Source organism: Zophobas morio, unplaced genomic scaffold (assembly GCF_036711695.1).
Source record: "Zophobas morio isolate AGI-343-1 ecotype UQ-CSIRO unplaced genomic scaffold, CSIRO_AGI_Zmor_V1 ptg000011l, whole genome shotgun sequence".
NCBI classification, from domain to species: domain Eukaryota; kingdom Metazoa; phylum Arthropoda; class Insecta; order Coleoptera; family Tenebrionidae; genus Zophobas; species Zophobas morio.
The window spans coordinates 7,541,401-7,560,142 of NW_026972116.1; the positions used below are offsets into that span (position 1 = coordinate 7,541,401).

Sequence of the window (18,742 nt, forward strand, 5' to 3'; positions counted from 1 at the left end):
TATTAGTATTAACCCGAAAACGAATTATGAAGTTATCAAATTTAAAAATTTCGCAGCATTTTTGCTGTTAGTTTTGCAGTTTCCTACAAAGACATTACAATTTTATCTCTTTTGCGTTCAACAAACTTTATTAAGTTTAGTTTGGAAGCTGTCCTGTACTAACGCCATCAAGGTTAGACCTTGTAAGTTTGTAACTAAATAGCTACTAAATAATTTTCTTCGAAATTCATCCATTAAGATATCAATTTATAGTTAAGTACTTTTCTTGAAGTTTAAACTCTTGTTAAAACTTTTAGTGGATAAAATATAACTTAGCACATTTCAGCCACTTGCGGCCGCAAAAGCCGCACAAAAAACAAAAATAGGACCTGTTCAAGAAAATAATCATAATTTTTACTCCCCCAGCGTAAATTAAGGAAGTATTGTAACAGGATTCATCGTGTGAATTACTACTTTTGTGTTTTTTTGGCGTTTCATGACCACACTAGTGGTTTCCCGTTTTCCTCTGTCTGTCGTCTATGTGGATTTTATTATTTTATTTATTTTATTATCTGGCATTATTACCAAATTTCAAGTAAAAATCGCCAAAAAAGTATTTTCCTCATATAAACTTTGTCACCTTCTTTCATCTTCTTAGGGGTGGAATCTCGAAAAAAGCTGAAATACGCTTTTCATTCCACCTATCTTATTTTAAATTATAGGGGTTATCATAAAAAATAAAATTCGCAAAACCTGACATCTTATTGTTTAAAACTGGCCACAAAATGCTGTCAAATGGAGAATGCAAATGTTCCGAAACCATTGAGGGTGCTTCAACAAAGTGATAAAACTGTATGGACAATTTCAGTTTAAAATTTATTTTTAAACCAAATGTTCAATACATTTCTTGTGGGAAGGACTATAAACAACATACAGGTACTTCCAAATTCAGTAGAAGTAAAATAGTAATGAAAGGAATTTTTTTATTAATCACCTGTATGTATTTAGTTAATGTACAATGTGGAAACTACAGTGTACTTTTCTTTTTTTTTATTTGGGAAATATTTATTTCTTTATGACGTCATAAAACACCTTCGGGAGTAATCTCATAAAAAATGTGGTGGGGACAACTCGAAGATGGACAAGATGCTACATTTTTAGTTTTTCTTGAACAGTTAAGCCAACAAAAATTTTCGCAACGACCCTGCATTAAACCATCTAATTACCCAGTATGATTAGAAGCCTTCCACGATCACCCTACATGGAAATTTGCTAAATGAAAAGCAAATACTTTTGTTGCCATAGAAGTAATCACATCAACGACAACAAACCCAGCAAATCCATATTCGCATGTCCAGACCGTTGCACACGATTTTTGCCTTCTCTCAGCCGACTTCAAAACTAGGTTGCGCCCTCTTGACACTCATGTCCGAACAAAGACCCATCACAAGTCCTGCAGCAATAACACACAATCGTAGATGCAAGGCGCAGGCTGTGAAGATATCGACCGTGGTGTTGTCCAGTGTCCGTCGAGTCCGGCAAACGTCCTGGAAAGTGTCTGGGGGCGGAAGGGCGGGCGGGCGGAAGCTGATTCCGGTGACAACTGGACACTTCCACGCGTTTCGGGCCACCTCACCCGGAATTGCTCCGGATCGTCGACGATTCCGCACGTCTCATGCCCGCAGCCTTCGCTAATAACGGCGACGCGTCGAGGCGCTACACTTGACGTGAGCGAAATCGGCAAACACAGTAATAATACGCTGAATTCACACATTACCCGGAGCCGGGGCTCTGCCACCGGTCAACCGAAAACCAATAACGGCGACATGTATTCGGTTTTTTCGCATTCAAATGCGGGATGTAGGGAGGCGGTAGAGGAGAAAAACCGCTGGACATGACAAAGTCTACCTATTTCAAATTAAACTTGATCGGAGATTAGGATCCGGGATTTTGTTTAATTCGGCAGGATGATAAATTTCATATCGCGGATGGCGGATTGATTAAATCGGTATATTAATTATGCATGTTGTATGGACGAAGGGAGATCATTTTGATGGATTAGCTGATTTGGCATTATGCAATATGTAGTGGTGCATGTATAAGCTTTTGTTTAGACCTGATAAACTACGATGCAAAACATATTTAGCCACAAGAAGAGTTTGATTTACAATTTGATTTTGTACTGTGTTTAAGAGTTTACTGCCGTGAAATCAAAAAAAGTTCCCTCGCTCCGGAACACTTAAACACAACCAATATACAGCATGAACGTCACGGTATTTTTTCAGTGCAAAGATTTTAACAACTACTCGGGATGACTGTATGAATTTTGTGGTGAGGATAATTCTGACAAGTATTCATTTGGAATTTCAGTAAAAATAAATGAAATGATTTTGAAATAAATAATATTCATTCAAATAGATCGGATGCTACATTTGCTTCTTGAGACATCTTGTGTAAACCGTTCTAAGACAATTGGTCTAAAGCTTTTTTCGAAATTTATATTATATATACAATTATTTTGATTAACGATTTCTATAACCTTAAAACGTTTGCAAGTTTTCACAGCACTCGGTTTAGTGTTTAATAGCGGGAAATCGAAAAAAGTTCCCTCGCTCCGGAACACTACTGTATACATTAAAACAAATATAAATAAGTTCATACATAATACCAGTAACTGTGTAAGAAGCTATATGAGATCGTATAAATGTTTTGACATCCTATAATTTTTGTTTGTATGTCTGCGACATGCCACTTTTCTTTTAATGACACTATAGGGGAAATTCTGAATCAAAGTTGTTAAATTTAAAGGGTGTTAAATTGCAAATTTCCATAGTAACGAGTTAAATTCGTAAATCTGATTGGCTGTTTATTTTTTAACAACCTTTAAATTTTAACGGGTTTGATTCAGAATTGGGCCTTATATAAATATTTTTTTAGTCTCTTGTGGAGCTTGTTTTTCTGAAGACATTAATGTATCAAACTTTAATCACCCATGCCCGCCACTGATTTCAACGTATTACGTTACGAAAACACACTTGTTTATAGTTGGTTGGTCTAAAGTGGTCCGTCGTCAACCCATGATAGGAAACGAATTAACAATTAATTGTACCAAAAATATGAATGAAAGTAACCTTGTATTAGTAAGTTTCTCCATTTGAAAGTGCTTCGATCAACATTACTTGAGCAAAAGTATGTTAATTCCGACACGTGTCGTGTACTACTAATAATAAAACACTGGGGTGTCCCGTACTTGAAATTTGATCAATAAAGTCATATAATAGAAATAACAGTCCGTAACTGCGAAAAGAAAACTCGAGCACGATATTCGCATCCAAAGGGAATACGCTGTATCCCAAGCTTGTACGAACTTCGCATATACTCGTATAAACGGTTACTGTCCACTTTCGATTTTTTTTGCTAAAAATGCTTCAGGGAAAATCTTAAGACGGATTCAAAAACAACAAATACAAAAGTATGTTATTTTATAAAATTTAAATTCTACTTACTACGAAAAATTTTGAGGGGATGTCATCACATCGATGGTAGGGAGGATTAGAAAAATTTTGGTTGGCGTTTTAGGATCCACATGACATTCCTAATATACATACAAAATTTGACAACAATCGCACCAATAGTTTCGGAGATTACATATCGAATAAAAATCGACACAGACGACAGACAGACAGACGGAAACGGAAGACTACTTTTTGTACTATAGAGGTCATGAAACGTCGAGAAAACTTAAAAAGTGGTCTTTCGTCCGATGGACTCGATTACTATACTTTCTAAGCTTGCGCCCAGAAAATAAAAATGTAGGGGTATGTTATTTTATAAAATTTAAATCACATTTACTATGTGCCACTTTGAAGTGATTTCACGAATTTTAGTTAGCGTTTTACCATCTATACGATATTCCTAAAATACATATACAATTTGGCAATATACATAAAATAATTTAAACATTTTTCAGTATGAAGAATTACTCTAAATATTGACAACCAAGTTCTAGCAATTTTTTTTTAATACAGTTTTAACACAATACTTATATTCATCTAAGCACAAACTTTGTACAAAAATGCCACTGATTTATTTGTCAGAATTATCAAACAACGTGTTCTTCCTAAATTCGTAGCTAGTTTTTAGGTTACGATTATTTTCACTGATTATCTATAGCGGGCATCATTTGTTTTAGAGAGATATCTAACCAGTATCAGTTCAAATGACATCATTTTTTGTCAACCAAAGTGTGAGATTTTGGTGACCCCATTAACCGACCATCAGATAGCATTCACTTCACTTCAGAACCTCAAGACTACTCTCCTTCAACCGTTAATATCCACAAAATCTCGTTCATTTCGTGTAGCTTCGCAATTACTCCAGCTCGAGTTCACAGCACAATTTAAAACAATTTACGCCAATAAAGCAAGTTTTTCAACAACAAAAAGCACTTACCATACATTTTTCCCTCATCTGATAATATAATTTTCCGTCGTCCGCAGGGAGGATATATGGCTAATGCTTCCTGAAAACTCTGTTCAATGTCGGGACTCCAAACTCCTTCCGCATCTGCCGCCGCCATATCCTTTTCATCCTGGACACAAGCGGAAGTCTTTCATAACATGTGTACTATTATATTTTTGCCTTTGCAGAATGACACTACGTGCATATCTCAAGCCTTAAGGAAATGGTTTATTTAGTGTAAAATGACTTACATCGCTGACATCTCCAACATCCAAATTCTTCGTATCCGGACCCGCGCCATTGGAGTCGGCAGGCGGGCCGGTGACAGGAGTCCACGGCGAAGAAATGGTGCCGGCTGAAACCACGTTGCCTGAAAAAAATAATAATACTTAGTACTGTTGTAATAACGGTACTTAACCTACTAATTAGTAACATATTAGTAAATAAATATAGAATAGCCCGTATCCCCAGTTTATGTCGTAATCTACAGATATGCAAAAAAGACAAGGAGCCGTAAACCATATTTTTACTCTGTAAAATTCAAACTTTATCGAGCACACGCTAAAAAGTTTTCTCGCTGTTGTTATCTAAAAAGAATAAACAACTCTAGTTTCTCGATTAAGTTTTTATGTATAATGCAGTAATTAAAAAGTCATTATTTATTGATCTACATTATGCGATTAAAGTTGTGACATAAATTACCATAAAATGTTTTAAGGTTAAAGCTTGAAATTCAGCAATGTCAACTAATACCAGAAAGAGGTTCTATGCTGCAAATTTCCAGTCGAAAATAAATTTAACATATAAAAAGACTGGCACTAGGTTCGACATTTCAGAAGCACCAACACCCGAAAATATAAATAAACACAATCGCAATAAATTTAATTCGAGGGTAAATACAAACCTCCACAATCACTTATGTTGATATATGGCTTTAAGTGTAATGAATGAAATCACGCTGATTATATATCTACGGGCAAAGACGTCAAAAAATGTTTACTGTGTATATTTCTGCCCTTTAACACATTTATTAGTGGGGTTTAATCACCTACATGCTAAATTCATTCCAAAGATGACTCGTTTGCAAATTATATTATTCACCTGAGATACACTGTTAATCTATACATATATTTAAAGAAAACATGAAACATCGACGTTAACAGTTTTTAAATTTTTTTTCTCATTTTTGGTAATCATTTTTTACCTCTTCAATACTTGTCTTTTTTCGTTTATTAATATCACTGCTTTTATTTATTTTGTTTCTTCTCTTGTTAATTGGACACCACCAATTTCAGGTTTATTGCATCAACTATTAAATAATTTGCTTGTTACTTCTTTCCTTTTAGTTGGTTATTCCACACTTAATGCTTAATATTTGTATATTATTCTTCCTTTTTTTATTTCACTAAAAAATGTTAAGTATTCTGTAATTATTGATATTTTTGCGAGTCTTTTTTCTGTTTTTTCATTTATGCCATAGAGCTAAATCAAATACTTGATAATCGTCATTCCACCACCGCACTGTAACCATCAACATTTTATAGGAAACACGGGTTTAGATCAACAGGTTGCCTTTTATAGATATTATTGACTTTCAGCTCGCTAGACAAAGCAAGTAGCTAAAAGCATTAAAAAGAGCAAATTTAATATTCTAAAAACAACAGATACCGGATCCAAATTATTGAATCCAAAAATATAATATCGAATGAATCACTCCACTGTATTTTAAAACACGCTGATGAATTAGCAGCGCTGATCCGGGCTCAGTATTAGCAACAAACAATTCTTTCGAGTGAGGATAGAAAACACATTTGCCGTGGAACCTATCCGCTGATCTTTGTTAAAACCTGGAATTTGTTGGAACATCTCTCGGTTGTTATCACCAGGAGGGAGAACAGAAACAAAGCCCGCACCCTTCATCCTACGGTTTATTGTTTATTTTCACAGGATTCGCCCGATATGTAAGGAATGCGCAGGTAATATTAACCGTTAACAATGTTATTGCTAAACTATGACTACGTGCCACCTGATATTAAGTTATTACAAGTTGAAGGAATTTAATTTTGTACTTAAACAGTTGCCTAACGGCATCCGGAGGCGGCTGGATGTGGCGTGATGAACTTATCTCGCATAGAATTTTTATTCCTTCCATTTTGCCACCGCCAGGGCTTCCAACAAATTCATTCTTAATTTATTAAATACCACAGTAGCACATATATATTTTTTGAAACGTTCAGGATATTATTTTCTTAAAGACACATGTTATTGGTGTCATAAATCTGCTGCAATCGAATGGATTTTTCTATGAAAGGCAACCCGTGTATAAAACTGAACTTAAAATGCAAAACCTGCAAAAACAAAAATTTACCATAATAATGATTCGAGTTTATTCTCAACACTTTTATACGTTGCAGTCGTGGTCTGTAATACTGATTACTTTTGTAAGTACGTACGTATTTCTTATGAAAACTCCCAAATTAACTCTGATATGGAGAATTTGGATTCTTTTAATAATACTTTTATCCACAGAGCTGTGCACAACACATTAGAAACTTCCAGTAATGAAATTACATCACTAACATGGAAGGACCTGATGTTGTCAATATGTCTTCTATAAAAACAACAAGATTTTCTTTCTTCAGTTTTGAGTTTGGACATTTACTAAACTACTTTATCACATGCATACTTCAGTTAAAAAACATACGAGTTCAACGTTACAGTTATTTTAGTTATTTAGTTTAGTTATTTCTAGTAATATGGCATTGACTCAGTAGCATTGTTTGTTAACAAGTATTTTAATTTCCATGTACCATTTTTATAACAAATTTTGGGGATTAAGTGTCTAATAAAATCGCCAACGGACAGACAGACAGACATGGGAAACCGACATTACAAGCAATAAAACAGAAAAACATGAAACTCGCCATTCATCAAATGGACCCTATTAGAATACTTCTACAGCTTGTCTGGAAAGTTAAAAAAAAACTAAAAAGCTAAAACTAACCAACCACAAGCATTATTTTAATGACAATACTGTCACTGTCACTTAGAATACATGTGGTTTCCGTGAAAAATAAATCATAGCGTGGTCTGAGCAGCAAAACGAAATTTACATTACTTTACATAACAAAATTTTCGCGTACACAAAACACACACTATGGAAATTTACGTTTAACGACTGCTGTATTTTAGTGTTTTTTTCTTAAATAATCATAACCCTCAGTCCTGCTTCCTCTGGTCTCAACTTTTCACCAGAAATTAAAAAAAAAAAAAACAGTAAATACCTGTTTCTGAGATAATCGATAAAAAAAGCGATTTATGCATGCATATTTTTGAAACATCCTTGGTACGCAATTTAAAAAAGCCGCAAGCAATACATCTCAAGGCGCATTTTTCAATAAATATTTATGTAATATTTTCTGAACTGATGTCATTTACTTCCTATAAGGGATGAATAAATAAATTTTATTAATATTGTGTTACATCAATGTTGGTTTTTTAACGAGATTTCTAAAATGCCTACAACATAATCTTTAACGAATTAAAACTCGTGGTTAAATTTTGATAACGCATTATTACTAACATATAGAGTGAATTATTAATAAAAGGTAAAAAGGCATTTACTTCAACCAGCACGGAGAATCGTTTAATAATCTTTATGGTAATCATAAAATGTCAAATCATCTGTTCGAAAATAAAAAGTGACCGCTTGATTTGGGATCACCCATAAGAAAATCATCGATATCTAATAAAACGCAAGACGGTTTACCGTACTACTACGTTCCTCCATCAATATTGGAAGAGGCGGCACAATACACGCTGTGTGGACAACTGCCAGAGTCCTACGATTACGCCCGGTGTTGGTCCATATACCTATATCTGGATAATGGTGTGCAATATTACAGCGCATTCCAGTGCCGTCAGCACCATCATTATACGGAAAATTTACAGCAAAGAGGGTGGAACGGCCGGCCACGTCCAAAACACGGCACCCATAAAGGGCCTTTCAGCCCCCAGGAAGCCGTTACTCTGATGTAGTGTATAATTTGCACCTCCAACAATTCCACGTTTTGTTATTACTTCCCGAGCGATAGTCAAGCCAAGTATTGTAATAGTGTTATTTTGATGAATGTCTTAATTTGTTTTTTTTTGTGCTTCACAGTCGGTAGAGTACGAAAAGACAGGTTTCCTACTTCCCGGAGTCCGTACGTAGTTTATCTAGCTGATGTACATTTATTAGAAATGGTATTTTTTTTTATTTTACCAAAGATCTTTACATTGTTTTTTTTTTTGACGAAATATCGTACTACTTATTCAATACTTGAAATTTTCTAAACAAACTGCCTCACGAGATTACACTGTGTCTAATAGTACGCATTGAGTTGTGACAAAAATCGGGGAAGTTCGGTGGAAATAACTTTAAACATTTTTTTAACGACTGAAAGTGCAGCGGTAGATAATGTTACGGGAAGAATTTATTCGTCGATGAACTTCTTCGTGAACTGAAAAAAATTTAGAAGGGAATGTAATTTTATGTTACCTTTACTACAAGCTCAGCTTTAGAATGCTTTGATGATGTTCAAGTTTGTTGAAATGGAAAACTAAGTGGCTGCACTTTATGTTGTGATACAATTTCCGATTACTCCCAGTTGGATCGTGGGGAAATTCATTAAACGATTAGCGCCCATTAAAGGTAATTAACGATTTCTTATTGTTAGATTTTCTAGCGTGTCGTTTCACACATAAAAAAATAAATCCGAAATAACTGATCCGATGAACTGTCCATTCACCTCGCAGAGCAGTAAAATAAAAAAGATATAAAAATCCGGCGATAAAGTATAGTTTATGGTCTGCGTGCAGACCCACCCTACATTCAATTGTATTTTCTGAAGCCGCATTGTCATTTCTTAATGATAACCGTAACTTATCGTCAATGCAGAATAACGACAAATGTATTAATTAGAAATTTAAGAATTGTATTAATATAAACAATATTCCCACAGCAGCGTACGAAACCGTCGTACATGCATTTAATCCAAGAACTATTAAGCTCTATTCATATTATTTGCACGTAGTCATTACTCACGACATTTAGGACTCGCTTAATTCATCATAATATTGTAGTCTGAACAAGTGAACATATTGTAAAAGTAATTAAAGTTGTTCTGCGTGTAGTTGGATATGATCGTCGTATATCTTGTCATATTACGTTCGTATAAATAGCGTATAAATAGATACAGTTGGTTAAAATCCATGAGTCATAAAGTTGCAGGTACGACACAAAAGTGCAAGTTGAGTTAAATAAACACTGGATTTGCTCATTCACTCCAAGTTTAGCTTAATCTTTCATGACGAAACGAAGACCTATTGTTTCTATTTAATTCTGTGAATAAAAGGTTGTTAAGTTTGTTAATTTACTGAATTAAATTAAGACACATTTAAAAACAATGCACTCGGTCTGCAAATGCGGTGATTTACAATGGGGAATTATTATCTGCAAACGTCAAAAAATAGACGGATAATGAATAAAACAAAAGTTAATTTTACAACGATGAATGTTCACTGAAACAATTATTTCATCGAGCACAGTCTTACCCAACTAATAAATAATAGCGCAACTGAGGCAAGCGGTTTATTTTACAGTGAATTTTATTAAACGGCAACAAATGAGTTTCTATAAGTATTAAACTTGCTTGGTGTATAATTAATGTTAATTAGTATATTATGTTGTTAATTTGTAAATACAAATTTGTCTATGCGATAATAAAGTGAATAACTCAGCCACCAACTCTTTTGCTGTACTTCTACCAACCTTTTGTTGAATTGAATCCGCTCTAGCCCACTTTTAACAAATATATTTTTTGCAATGAAGTTGTTCATTTTCTTTTCAATATATGTTGCGAAAATTTCTGAACAGTTCCTTTCGTAGATTCTAAAGGCGCGTACACACCGTGTTCAGAACAGTTCGGAACGAGTTCTAAACCGTTTTCACCGAACGCGAGATGAATTACAAGTTCGGTGTGGACGGAGGTATGTGCAAAACACGTACTCTTTGGAGGCGGTATGATCAAAGGACAAGGGTTCGCAAACAGATTCAAACCAGATTGGTGTGTGTTAAAACGTGTTACTCGCAGAATTCCGGGCCTACAGGCCCAAAGCGTACAGCTGGTTCTGAACTGACTGAACGGCAGAGGTCAGAACTTGTTCAAATAAGTTCAGAGCTGGTAATTTGGTGTATATCCAGCATTAGACAAACTGCAGAATTTGCTTTTATAATTTTTACTCCCTGAGCGTAAGCTATGGAAGTATAGTAATCGAGTCCATCGGACGAGTGTCCACTTTTATGTTTTTTCAATGTTTCATGACCCCTAAAGTACGAAAAAATAGTGTCCCAATTCCGTCTGTCTATATGTCTGTCTGTCTGGCATCTATGTCGATTTTTATTACTGGTCCGATTGTTGTCAAATTTTGAATATATATTAGGAATGTAGATGGTAGAACCCTAACCAAAATTTGGTTAATCATCCCTACCAACAATTTGATGACGTCAAAGAATTCTGTTTTAAAACTATTTAAAAGTTATATAATAAAATACTCCTATACTTGTGGTGTACGAATCAGCTTTTATTTTTTCTCCCCAAACGGCTAAAAGTTCACAAAAAAATTAACACAATGTAATAATATTTTATCACTAACTCAGAATACAACCGTCCGTAGCCACGCTGTTAAGGCGTCAGTATGTGAACCAGCGGTTGCACGTTTGATGCCAAACTTGACCGTTTGTTTTTTCTTTTTCTCTCGTGCTGTGTATTATTATCTAAGTTTAATACATCATAATAAATTTTTTATTGATCAAATTAAGAACAAGTCGCCGTATATTCTTGAAAAGGTGAGAATGCACACCTCTTTATTTACTTAGTAAGAATTATAATAATAATATTCAGAACATTCTGTTCGACTGTGACTTAATTAATAATTTTAGTCCTGTGTTTTCTCGCGACAAACTCATTCAAATCAAACAATTTTCTACGTAACATTATTCTTCCGATGTATAAACAAACACTTGAAGTTAAAGCTTGTTATTACTTATTATTGCTGAGAGGCCATTTTTCCCTTTGGTTATCTGCGTTAAATATACATATATATTTTACACTATCCATTCTTGTGCAATTTGGACAATTCCTTTCAATTTGCGCCCCCACGGCGCAGGGACTGCGGGGATGTTATTTATGCTGCTGGTTTTTACTTTATAGAGGTTATCACAAAAAAAAAACAACGGAAGATCTAATTTTTTAATTTTTTGAAGAAGTGGGATTTGTTGGACTTGTACTTCACAAGCGAGAGAAGTTCTGTCAAAATAAACTTGGACCAATTTGTTTTACGTTAATTACTGGGTCATGTTATAAATATCGAGACATTTCCTTTACAAAATTTTGAAATGAGGTCATCAAGGTTTTGACGGGATAAACATGAATTTTGATTAACAATTTATGATGTTGAGAAATATTCCTAAAGAATTTGGAAAATTTCAAGACAATCGGTTTAACAATTTCAAAGTTGAACTCTAACATTGCAGAATTTTATTTTTTTCCAAAAACCTGCAGTTAGAAAGATTTGTAGGTGACGTCTTGAAATTTATGATGGGGATAATTAGACCAATTTTGGTTAATGGTCTTGGTCTATTATATACACAATCTTTTGAAAGTATGTCTAGAAATTCGCCGTAATCTGTCTGGCAGTTTCGGAGACTACCTTTTTAATGAAACTGCAAACAGACAATGGAAGATCTAATTTTTCATATTCTAGAATCTGTGAAACGCCAGGAAAACATGAAGTTAGCCATTCTTCAAATGGACCCCATTACAATACCTCACTAGCTTAATTAAATTAAAAGAAGTTTCATACAAATACAGTTGATAATATTAGGAGAAATAAAGTATTAGGTAGAAATAAGTATTAGGTGAAATATTTCACACTTTCAGAGACACAATTGCACAAATACTGTTAATCATTAGATATGTATATAGAACTCAAAGTATTTTTTTTTAATTTTCTACTAATAGGTTCATCTTGTAAAAATAAAACAGTTTGTTGAGAAATTACTTCATCTTTTTATATAAAACTCACTTGACATACACCTTGTAAAACTATTATGACTTAAGCGGCTTAAGTCAAACCACCCTTATAAGTCAAACTGACTATTGTATTGTTACGTTAAACGGGTGAATAAAATCAGCGTAGGTTAAACTCAACACTTTATTTCTTAATATCTCGAATTACACGACTAATTATTACACAGCGATTATGTAAAATAATTCCGGCGCAACTTGACTGTACTCTCGTGGACTCGATTAACTGAATCCTAATCGTTCCCTACAGTGGCCTCTATTTAAATCTATACGTTTTCTCTCGATGGATCGAGAACACCGCTTCGAGAGTTTTTTGGGCCCGTCGCAACATCCACGTCCAGGCTTTCCTTTAGCGAACGCCGCACCGCCTGGCCGATGAGTCATACGACATACTAGAAGAAATACATACATGCTAGAAGACCCATAGGCGTCGTACCGAGGTGGCGTATGGGTTTATTTCGTAACACTATAAGTTAAATGAGTTCACATATACCACATACCTAGTAAAACTTTACAGCTCCATTATGGCAACAATGGACAGTAATAATAATCCTTGCGGTTGGGATCCATAAAGCTTACAATAGCCAGTTTTACAAGGTGTATGTCAAGTGAGTTTTGTATACATATCCATACGAAACATTTTTTACAAAAACAAATCCTGATCTTTTTAATTAAATTATTAATACATGCACCTAATATGAACTATTAACTTCTACCAGAAACGCTGAAGATGAAGACTAGGGCACTTTTCGAATTTTTCCCTTATTAATGTGGAACTGGTAAAAAGATTGTGTCCTATCGGCTAGATAATAATAACCCTTTAACCTTTATAATCTTCTATATCCGTGCAAGTGTCGTATGACCATTTTGGAAATTAGATCAGCCAGAGGGGGAAAACTGACCGCCGAGCGTAAGTGACTAACACCCATACAAACTGGGGAAAATTGGAGAATATTAAAATAACAATAAAAATTTGACTCCGTTTTTTAAGATATCAAAAATGTTTCATTATCTCTTGTAATAATATAAAAAAATCGGTACAATATTTAAGATTACAGTGACTTCGCCAATAGATGACACTCCAATCAATAAAAATTTTTTAACAAGCACCACTTTCAGAAGAACCTTTCCTATTTCTCATTACAAAAAAAAAACAAACATCGCACTCTCTCAGTCGATTCGTAATTCAATCAAATCAAATTACTCATCCGTGACCATCTCCATCCAGCAAGGCGCAAACTTAATTCCCTCCGACAAATTAATCGAATACGAGACGCCACTGGTGACCAGAACTTGTAGTCGGTCGGATCGGCGGCAGCAAGAGCAAAACAAGAAAGGGTTCGGAACAAGTTTTTGTATGAGTCACAGGCTGCGCCGGTATTAATTGCGCTGTCGGTTTAGAGGTTAAATGGCAACGCCGCCGCACTAAGATGACCATCAAACACTATTCAAGCGGGATGTGTGTTAATGTAGAATCAATTTACTAGAAGCTCGATTGTCGACAACCAACCGGTTTCGGGAAATCACAAGTGGGAAATAACTGTACCGCTGCTTACTAAACAAGTGTATTATGTTCTACTGGCTTGCGATCGCGCTCACGGCGTAACATGGGCGGTTACAAACAAATAAACACTTCGTATGACTGCCTTTAGGGGCCTATTTGATCTTTGGCGAAATTTTAGTAACAAAAACAAGGTTAACGGTTTTACGATGTATCGAGTTACACTGTTAATAACGCGTTTGAGTTTTTAAATGAGATTGGTGACATCGTCTGACATGTAGAACTCCCACGGTGGGATGGATGATGACGCATTTTCATTATTAGGGATGTTACTTGGCGCGTGTTCTTCAAATCCATTGTGTGGCACCGCGACATTATACTTATTATTCCGTATTCCGATTGTCAGTAATTCTTACAATGTGTTTATTACGTCGGAAAGAATACTAGTTAGGACTTTTAATTTGGCGCCTATTTTCTTCATATACTACATGGTCTAGCATGTTGATGAAGTTTAATTACTTTTGATGCATGAAACTGGATTTTAGTAGATTTACTATGACAAAAATTTTCTCCGATTATTTTTTGACAGGTTAACACTGTAAAAGTGGGATCTTTCAGTATCATCAGAATTTTATTATTACGGTGATCCACTGAATAACCATATACAGGGACCAAATAATAGCCGTCAAATTTTTTTCAAAATCTTGAAGCCTTAGCGACTATATTTAAATGTCAAAATGACACCACTAATAGATTTGATATGAACATTTCATCTACTTTGGTGGACCCTTGTCAATTATTATTCATTACACTGGAAGTAATTACTGATACAAAAGCTCCTTGTTGTTGTATTAATTATTTTGGGTTTTTGAAAGCTTACTGTCAAGTCCGAATAAAACATGATATTCTGATCTTTTGTTCAGATTGTTCCTTCTCTTTAACTTCAAGATTTGTTTAACTTTCTTAATTTTAAGTTCATTAATAATAATCATTTTTAAATGTTATTGTTTTCATTCATTGTTGTTACGACAATTTTTTTTAATTAATGCAACCAGTCACTTATTAAGTGGGCTACGGTTACTTCTTGTGGCCACTTTTACATTAATGAAGTTTTTCAGAAATGCAAAAAACTTTTTTGGATAATTCACTAACCTCTTAAAAAATGCAAAAGCGCATATTCCAGATGCATTTTTCTTCGCCGATTTGGTTTCATACAAGCTTAAAGTCCAAGATTTAACACGTAAAAAACCAACCAGTTCTAATAATTTATCATAATGTTACAACGAGTGAAATTCTTGAATCTTTTTCTATAATTATGTCTGTTATATTTGACATTGATGTCCAATATGTCTTCTTGTAAACTCCCGCTTAGTCCGCCAGCGTCGGAAGTGAGGGTGTGATGGATTATGAAGTTAGATGGATTAGTGAAACGAGTAACAAATTAAGTCTTAATCTCGTGATACTCTTTGCTAATCCGACGTCTTTAAAGTCACTGTTCACTGCAACACGTTTTAATTAGTCGACAGATTAATTTGATCCTTACCACATATTTACTTAAAGTGATAATACGTACACAGATATGACCCTACATACTCAGCTAATGCAGCGCACGTCACCGCATAATAATAGCTACACCTAAATCTAAACAATTATCATTTACATCAAAAGAGCGATTTATAACTTTACACACGCAGATTTTATTACCCCTAGTATTGCTAAATATGTAAAAGCGTCATAATTTGTCAGTGTAGTGTTTTCTCAAATTGAAACTAATAACAATATTTCTGAGCCCATGATTTTTGACGAATTTGTTTTTAGGATAAATCTGTTTCCAAGAAACTTATTAAAAACTCTACCTACACCACTGCTTTTCCGCTATTACACAACGTTACCAAGAAGAGTGACTAGTTAATCTGAGACATACGTCGCCATTTATCTGACGAGACAGCTTCTTTGTTCGTCAAGATTTGAAGCGACGGGTTAGAGGCAGGTAAGAACTGGCGAGGCAGTAATTTTACGTGGGACGAAAAGAGTAAGGAGAAATTCATTCATAACCAGACAAGGAACTGTGCCAATTTGGTTGTTTATTTACAAATCGACTAAACAGAATATTATCGTGGCCAAAGCCCCCTCATGAGCTAACCGCCAAAGCTTCGTATTTCATGCTATTACAATTACATAACTTAATAAGGACAAAACATAAACAGCAAGATGTATGATTACCGAGTGAGTCATCAAGGGGTTTACCGTTAGTGCATAGCCATTTACGTGGTACAGCGTGATCCACAAAAATACAAACATTACCGGAAGTGGATTTTAACTGGAAGTGACTTTAGGTAGTCATTTGAAATAGGCGTAGGTCATAAAATATTACGGTGAGACCGGTTTTCTATTGGATGGTTATCTTAACTGACAGGTATAATAAACTCCCGATTGGTTTCCTATAGTCACAGCGCACTTGCTTAAGTTTGGTGACTCTCAAAAAATGTAGAAAACAAGTTCCGCTTCGTTCTATTAAAAATCTAGCGGAAAGTGAGGACTTCTTTAGACTTTATTAGATGTGTACAGTGACTTGGCTAGTTTTTCGTTATTGGCGAAATTGTATTTATTAATTTCTTCCAAAAAACAAAAAAAAATGTTAAATAAATTTCATCTAAGTATGTAGAATAACATATATTGTCTCCTTGTCTGTGGATTAATGAATTAATTTATTTGAAATTGTATATGTACAACTCATCTTACAAAGTACGTAATGAACTCCTTTAAAACTTTAGTAACTCACTAGGTGACATGAATTATTAACACCCAATTTTTTTAATTTTCACCTTGACTGAGATTTACGTCAATGCGGTTTTTACTTACCGAATGTAAGGCAGCGTAAGTATTATAAGGTTCATATGATCAATGACTAATTTCATGTGTTCTCCACATTTTACGACTTACAATACAAAAATGTCGGTCTCCCATTTATCTATGTGTATATTGTATAATGTATGAACCGATTGTTATTACTGAGTAGTGATTATATTATTGTTGTTGGCGATTTTATTAGACACGTAATCTCCGAACTCCCTGAAATTTTGGTTGTACGCTAAAACCACAGGCTCACTAAAATTTTTCATTCCCGCCAACAATTTAATGACATTATCTCACAATTTTGTTATCTAAATCATATTTGAGTTTAATAAAATAATAACGTTCTATAGTTGCGGTTTATAACACGCACTTATTTTTAACCTGTAACATTTAGATTTTGATGACATCATCAGAAAATTTTATGAGTATAATCTCACTTGAAACATACGGCATCGCATGCTCCTGTGCCTGTACCCTTTATTTTATTTTAACATAGAATTGTAATAGTTGAATAGAACTTTGGACCAATTTTTACTTTCCGAGTTTTACTGAAATTAACTTCGACTAATTTTTTTAACCTGCAGCCACGCACAGTGAATAAAAAAGGTTAACTGTGCCATTAATTAATTAAAATAAATAAAACAAATAAAAAGTGATCTTTTACAACACACGCTCAAAAGGGTGCTTTATGGCGTGGCAAAAATCAAGATGTTGGCTGAGAAGCATAATGTTTAGTAAATACTTTATAGGTACTGAAATTTTCAAGTCCTGGCTTTCGTATGGATAAAAATAGGTATGGTTTAACTTACAAGTACATACTTAATGTTAACTAGTTTAAAAATCCTGATAGAGACCAGCAAAAACTGGTTTCGTCCTTTTTCACAAAGATTTTTTGTAACTGGAAAAAATATGCCCTGCCCTGACGTCCTTTGTCTCTTTAGACCAATTTTTTAATAAAGTATCTCCTCTAACACTACCGCACAATATTTACATAATCTTCGTAGAAAAAATCTTTGATAAAAAGAACGAGAAAAACAGATTTTTTGCCGCCATCCATCACGTAAATACTAACGCCATCATAATTACATCTTCATCAAATTTATTAAATCTGTGTGTGGGGACGGGAGTGAGAGAGGAGCCCGATGCGAGGAAGAGGAAGACTAGGCGGAACAATCGCGGAATAAATTAAATCGCAACCCCGAATCGGGTGATCAGTTTAACGAGACCCCAGCTGGAGCACAGGGAAACCAGGAACGTGTGGAATGACGCCATCGCCAGGTAGAACACAGAACGGAATCCAATCGGTAGCTATAATTAATACAGCCCCAAACAATACACTGCACGATCAACGGCCAGATTCCGCCCAGGAAAAACAAGCTTTTGTTTTTGCTACAGCTATTCAAACATTTATGTGAATGTAATATCCCGATGCGAGTCAGTTCGGAGCTTTCGTGCTTCGGCTTCCCGGGAACCGAAAAAAAAAGCTTCGAATTATTTTGGGCTTTGCGAAGCGATTTTAAAACGAGGATACAACAAAGGGACGAGGGACATTAGGGAAGTAAAAATTATCACAATCGGCGTTTTCGACAGGCTGGTGATTTGAATATGTACTTCATCAAGGTAAAGATTTCGATTTAGTTTGTGTGCATTTCCATAAGCGACAAAAGTGAATAGGCAGCAAATGAAGACTAAGGTTAAAGCTTCCATATGCGAAATTAGCTGTTTAAAAATAACTGATCCAGATACTAGATGTCGCAATCAATCGCTGATCGGTTGTTTACAACTTGATGCACGTTGTAAGCACTTTACGCCCGCC

General features: G+C 34.8%; 1 protein-coding gene across 3 annotated transcripts in view; it reads right to left on the bottom strand.

Moving 5' to 3' along the window:
• LOC135126778 (protein scalloped) overlaps positions 1-18,742 on the bottom strand; it is a 91,720-nt gene that overhangs the window by 22,621 nt on the left and 50,357 nt on the right. For all 3 annotated transcript variants that reach the window (XM_064052916.1, XM_064052919.1, XM_064052917.1), the window contains exons 2-3: positions 4,692-4,810; positions 4,432-4,570 (exon numbers count right to left, since the gene is read on the bottom strand). In XM_064052916.1, the coding sequence (XP_063908986.1) occupies positions 4,432-4,570; positions 4,692-4,810 (258 nt within the window). The remainder of the gene's footprint in view (positions 1-4,431; positions 4,571-4,691; positions 4,811-18,742) is intronic.